Raw genomic sequence first — 6,547 nt, 5'->3', positions numbered from 1 at the left:
CTCTTTCCATCTCCGTGGCCTTCCTCCACTGCTTTCTCAGTTGTCTTCTTTCTGTCTTGTCTTAGAGTGTTTAGACATTAAATGGAAAACTGAACATCTACAAATCTGTAGCAACTGGAAAATTGAGATGTGATCAGACATTCCAGAAAAGACCTTAAACTGAGGAAACGTTGTGTACATGTCTGTGTATGTTCCTATGGAAGAATTTAAGGAAAGTGTTGACAGACTAACAGCTAGCTAGCTAACTAACTAGCAGACTGTTATGGTGGCAACAACCTCTATTCAGCACTTTATACATTCAGATTCCTTTATTGTCATTCCAGACGACAATGAAGTTCAAACACTAGTAAAACGGATGTCAAAAAAAGGTTATTTCCCAGTGTGACTGGTCATCTCATGGCTCTTCACATAATAACGTGGAGGCCTGATGATTTTTGGGGGTTTTGTAGGTTTGGTTGGAATAAAAGATCTTTAAACTTTCTGTCTCTTGATTGAACCCTGTTGCTGTTCCCCTTGTTTACTTCCAGGCTTGTGAGAGGTGAGACGTTCAGATGTTCCAGCCAGAGATCAGACCAGTGAGACTGAAGGTCTCATAAAAAAAGTCTGATTTGGTTTCTTCACACTTACACTAAAAATTAGATCTCAGTCACTTTAGTGCAAAACCAGTGGAAGTCGACCACTTGAGGATGTAATCTGAATGCAGCTGACCAGTAAAAAAGCAGATCTACATTGCATCTAATTTAAGACAGCTGCTAGAGAACTGTGAACCACAGAGGATGTGTCTTTCCACGTCACTGCCATTATACATCCACAGAGCAAACAATTCTGTTTCAGTGGCTGATAGTTCATCACTTCTGAAACTTGTGGCTTCCTCAGAGCTTCAGACACTGAAAACCCTCACATTTCACACTCACTGCAGTCTGTGCTCCAGACCTGATCATCTGAGGAATAATCAGCAACTTTACGAGCAATGGAGGAAATTTATGCCAATGTGGAACTTGCAGAACCTGCCAGTCCAAAACGTTCCAGGAATCAAACTGGTAAGAATGAAGTGACAAAGAGGCTAAATAGAATATACATTATTATCTGTCATTTACTGCTGTACAGATAATTGGTTTATTCCTGCGTTAAGGTCCAAGGAGTTCTCAGAGGAGTTTTCATTCAGTTATTCTCTGTTTGGGGCTGCTGAGTGTTTTCCTGCTGGTTGGACTCATCGTCCTCGGTGTCCTCTGTGAGTCTGGTTCTAATGAGTTAACTTTCTAACACTCACCAGCTTAAATATGTGCAGAGTTAAACTTTTGGTGCTGCATTTTGAATGGAATTCAGAATCAGATTTGACAAACCAAACAAGCACAAATCACAACGACTCAAACAGAAATCATTTTAAGACACTGAGACCATGACAGCAATTGTTCCCTATTCACAGTAAAATGACGTCATGCATGGAGACACATCAATAAGTGATATTTTCACTGCAAGAATAAAATCAACTAAATAATTCTGGGAAAGTAAAAGTACAGGGAAAGTTTCTTGACAAGATGCTGTAACAGTTTGTGGACTTCTCTTTTTGCTAATAACAGCTGCACTAGTTTGACCCAGTGACACTGTAAAACTACAGTTATAACACAGTTACGCTTCAGCCCTGGAGTTCAGGTATTTCTAAGCTGCATTCTCAACATTCAGACTGGTTTCATTTTTATCAGTCATTAATAATAACAGAGGAGCTAAGATGGATTTTATGTAAATAAAGTAAATAAACAATAAGATTTATCAAGTTTGTGTATGGTTTGTAGTGAAATCAGATCATATTTGTGTCCTGGTCATTCATGACCCCCGAAACATGTACCTTGATATTTCAGACCGTGACTCGGCTGCAGATTTATCCTCCATCAAAGAAAACCTGACTGAGCATCTGCAGACCAGCAATGATGAACTTTCCTCCATGACAGAAGAGAGAAACCGCCTGAATGCCAGCCTCACTGAAATGACTAAAGAACGGGACAGACTTCAGACTTTGTCCAAACAGAGTGAGTCCTTCCCTGCCTGATATAAGATAGAAATGTCTACCTGTTACTCTCCAGTCATGACATGACCACAAAATGAGTAAAGAATCAAAAATACGAAATTAGCAAATAAGATAAAAACCCTTCAAGTGCCTCTCTAGTCACTGATTAAACCTCAAAAAATGCATCTCTGCATGCTCTGCAATGTTTCGTTAAATTAATTTAACCTCTTGTTGCCTTGAAATAACCTAAGTGTAACTCTACACATCTGTTTCCTTTAGAACAGGACTGAGTTCATGGGTTGGTCACGCATGAAATACTGGAAGTCTGAAGTCGTGTTTTTGAGATTGTCATCGTTACTCTGTAGTTTCAAGGTAGAAATGTTCAGTCATGATGTTGACTTCTCATTTCACCCAGAATATGTCTTCTAGCAAATAAAAACACTGCATGGACTGAAGAACAATTACTGTTTAGATCCAAGTCTAACTTAGACATCATTGTAGGGGCCTTTAGGGGTAACTTCTGAAAACATTGACTTGTGCTAAAATAACTTCATAAATACATGCACATATTGATCCGTAATGAGCATCGTTTGATATTTCTTCCAGTACCAACATGTCCTGCAGGATGGAAGATGTTCAGTTGTACCTGTTATCTCCTCTCTCAAGCATCTGATTCCTGGACCAATGGCAGGGAGGACTGCAAAAGACAAGGAGCAGATCTGGTGGTGATAAACAGCGCTGAAGAACAGGTACAGAATTTGTTTTAGCGTGTTTTCAAATGACATGGAAATGTATTTCAGCCTTCATCCTCAGTGTACATTACTTTGCCCAGTTTTCAAGACAAAAAGGAAATAGCTGTGTTCCCTTCCAGTATGTTTTAATACAGACATTGTAGACTTAAACTGTGTGTCTTTAATAAGTCCATATGTGAAAATTAGAAACCTTTCCCAACTAACAACGGACATTTTCTGTGACTTTCTGCAGCACAGAACTCAGTTAAACTCTAGATGGCATTTATAACCAGAGACGCTGCATCCATCCATCCATCCATCCATCCATCCATCCATCCATCCATTAATCCATTCGTCCATCCATCCATCCATCTGTTAATCCAACCATCTATGCATCCATCCATCCATCCAGCCATCCATCCATCCAGCAATCCATCCATCCATGGCAGGGCCGGATTACATCCTGAATCTGAAGTTTGACAATCGGTCGAGCCTCCCATTCCGGCACCCTGAAGTAAAATTTCCAAGGGAGGAAAGTAATTCCTCTTTACTTAAGCAAAGTAATCGGAGCACTTTCCATTTTTTAAAATAGGAACCACCACCCTGCAACTGCCCCTCCATGTGGACTGTCCCAGATGACCACTGAAGAGGCTTGTCAGTAAAGACAGTCCGACAATGTCCAGAGTCCTCAGCATCTTGAATGAATCTCATCCACACCTAGTGCTTTGCCACTGATGAGTTTCTTGACTACCACACTGACCTCTACCATGGATATGGTCTTCCCCCAAGTCTTCATTCACTGCCTCCTCAGCAGAGTACATGTTAACATGGTTGAAAGAGCATTTCATTGAACTTCCACTGCTTGACAGTGTCCTCAGTCTGCAGTTCTCCCTCTCAGCTACATAGCCTGTCCAAGTCCTGTCTCCCCTTCCTGAGGCGTTCAACGGTTTAATACATCAGTTTCTGCTATATTCCGTTATACGCCCTATTGACAGTTCGTTGACTGGCCACAGTTCTTTCCAGTCTTCACCACCACTGGCCCTGCTGATCTTTAGTCCAAGCCTGACAAAAGTTGGGCCTAGATTTTAGATTTGCAAAACTTTGTTCATACATCAAAGCAACCCCAACCTTGCAACAAGACCACATCAACACTCCTACAAGGAGAAATGCATTTTTTCGATAAATGTTTACAGGAATGCTTTTAATATGTTCAGTTGCTACGGTAACTGGACCCTGCTGAGCTGACTGGTCTCCTTATCATTGCTTGCAGCTGTTTTTGAATTGTTTAGTTTTAATTTGAGCAGTTTTATTATTATGTGTTCATATAAAACTGGTAAACTGCTCATAATTGTATTGCGGTTAAGAGCTAAAATGTAATTTTCTTCACGTTGAATAGACATTTCTCTCTATGTTCGCCAACAAACCAACTTGGATTGGGTTGAATGACATCCAAACAGAAGGGACCTGGATGTGGGTGGATGGAACTCCTCTGACTCTGAGGTAAGGCTTCACTTTAGTATAGCATCAATATTAACATCCTCATGGAGTCACAAACCGCTCAGCAGCTGAGCCATTCACATCATATCTGACATGTTATCATCATAGAAGAAGGCTATTCACACATCCACCAGACGCTGATCCAACAGAAGCATTCATTGGGAGTTTTCAGAGAGACTGAAAGATGTTGAAATGCTTGACAGAGCTGCAGTGTTGGATCATTATTGTCAGTGGACTGATCATCCAAAGCAGATTTTTTTTTTTTTAACATACATAGTCATTGTTACCATAAAGATAATGAGAAACAAAAAAAAATATTCCCATTAAATCCACTGGTTCTTGCTTGTATATGTGTTTCTGTTCTGATTCCTTTGTCAAAGATCAACAGTGTAATAATTCTGTTGTTTACTGACTTTCCAGCTACTGGGACACAGACGAGCCTAACAATGGTGGTGAAGAGGACTGTGCTCAAATCAGAACTGCTCACAACACTCTTTGGAATGATGTTCCATGTACATCGTCTCTGCAGTGGATCTGTGAAAAACTTCCATAATGTTACTGCAATGTTTGTTTGAAGGTCATATATTTAAATGCTTTACAGTTTGAGCTAAGATTGTTATATTTCATCCCGTAGCTTCAGTATTTGTCTGTGGCTAAATGTATGCAAACTTTGAAATGCATCTACCGCTGATAACGCAGCTGTTTCTTCCTATGCCAACATTTTCCTTTTTCTAAAGATGGTGCATTCAGATATTAATAAAAAAGTGTATATCCATTTCCTGAATGAAGTTCTCAAGGTAATTTTTTTTTCATTTGCCGAGGTAATCTCAAAACATCAGGGGCCTTCTGCTTGAACATGTCTAATTTGCTTGAAATGTTTTTATTCTAAACCATAGATATTTAAAATGACATCTGTGAAATTCTAGCTTAATGTAGCAAATAATTTCTGTCATATCAGCTGATCTGAGATGGAATGAGCTTTTAGAGAAGCAAAAACTGTCTCTAAAGACATGAAAAAGCTGATAAATAACACTAGAGTTAAGTAAAAGACCACAGGTGTGGTGAGAAAGAGCCTCATCTTTTAGCCATTTGGCATGTTAAGAAGAGATAACACAAAATCAGATGGTGCTAAAAGTTGTACTTCCTCATTTTCAAATCATTATAGAAACTGTGTGAAAACCAGTTTCGATTGCAGAACTTACATATACTAAATATATACAGTACCAGCCAAAAGTTTGGACACACCTTCTCATTCAACGGTTTTTATTTATTTTAATTAATTTCTACATTGTGGATTAATACTGAAGACATCAAAACTATGAAAGAACACATATGGAATTATGTTGTAAACAAAAAAGTGTGAATCTAGTGTTAATAGACAGAGTTTATGTGCGGAAACATCTTAACTTTAATACATACAGCTGGTGATGCAGAAAAATGTTTTTCTGCTTGGTCAGTCTGTTTCACACTGCTGATACTGCAGCTAATTAAATACAGATTAGAAAATTGATTAATCGATTGCTATTTATCATAGAGAATATTCAATCAATCAATCAATCACACCTAAATGCACTTTTTCAAAATATGTTTAAATGAATAAAGTTTGATGATTCGAACTTGCAGAAGTCATGTTAGACTGTCTTAAGAGTGCACAAAATAGTAAAACAAATTTACATGACTGACAATTTTATCCCTGCATTCCTGGTACAGATGCAGAGAGAGTCTTCTTCCTGAATGACAGCAGCAGCTCATTCAAAGCTACAGAAACCGAAAAACCCCAATCAAAACAAGACCAAAACCAAGGGTTGTGTGGTCACGGTAAAATAAATCATCTTATCAGTATTTTGAGCTGAAATGTTGAGAGCCATATTCATTGTAGGGGTATGTGGGGTCAATATATAATTGGGGGACTTTTGAAGTCCATGGGATATATCATGTAGACATGTTGACATGTTTATGTTCATTTTGATCATGTCTTTACAATTTCCATGATTATTTATGATGGAAACAATCACTTATTAATAAAAAACTACTAAAATGTCAACTAAATAACCATCTCAATTTAATAACAACCACGTTCTGATTAGCTAAACAATAATTAAATGAGCTTATTCAGAAATAGTTTTGAGTGTGTTCTTTATGTTAAGTTGAGATAATTATGACAGATTTTTCTTTTTTGGCAATATATCAAATTTTATACGAAAACAACAAACTGTATGTGTCCGAGAAATCACTTTCAACTAAGTTACCCATTACAAAAACACCTCTCCAGGAAGTGAGTTAATTCCAGATCACATGACCTGCTCCACATGAT

The 6,547-nt window shown here is 38.3% G+C and overlaps 1 protein-coding gene across 1 annotated transcript; it reads left to right on the top strand.

Annotated features, from left to right (window-relative positions):
* Positions 1 to 849: 849 nt before the first annotated feature.
* Positions 850 to 5,008, top strand: LOC111583686 (CD209 antigen-like protein C). Its single transcript, XM_023292883.3, has 6 exons — positions 850 to 1,040; positions 1,133 to 1,231; positions 1,860 to 2,027; positions 2,612 to 2,754; positions 4,133 to 4,236; positions 4,654 to 5,008. The coding sequence occupies exons 1-6, from the start codon at positions 971 to 973 to the stop codon at positions 4,784 to 4,786; spliced, it is 717 nt and encodes a 238-aa protein (XP_023148651.2). The 5' UTR covers positions 850 to 970; the 3' UTR covers positions 4,787 to 5,008.
* The last annotated feature ends 1,539 nt before the right edge of the window (positions 5,009 to 6,547 follow it).

Source organism: Amphiprion ocellaris, chromosome 11, assembly GCF_022539595.1.
Source record: "Amphiprion ocellaris isolate individual 3 ecotype Okinawa chromosome 11, ASM2253959v1, whole genome shotgun sequence".
Lineage (NCBI taxonomy): Eukaryota > Metazoa > Chordata > Actinopteri > Pomacentridae > Amphiprion > Amphiprion ocellaris.
This window is presented reverse-complemented; position numbering and strand designations above follow the sequence as displayed.

What these genes read in the sequence shown, in the direction of transcription:
- LOC111583686 (XM_023292883.3), top strand. Translation starts at nt 971, where the DNA reads ATGGAGGAAATTTATGCCAATGTGGAACTTGCAGAACCTGCCAGTCCA. An exon ending in CATCGTCCTCGGTGTCCTCT is followed by an intron (nt 1,232 to 1,859) that starts GTGAGTCTGGTT and finishes TTGATATTTCAG; the next exon opens with ACCGTGACTCGGCTGCAGAT. An exon ending in GGAACTCCTCTGACTCTGAG is followed by an intron (nt 4,237 to 4,653) that starts GTAAGGCTTCAC and finishes CTGACTTTCCAG; the next exon opens with CTACTGGGACACAGACGAGC.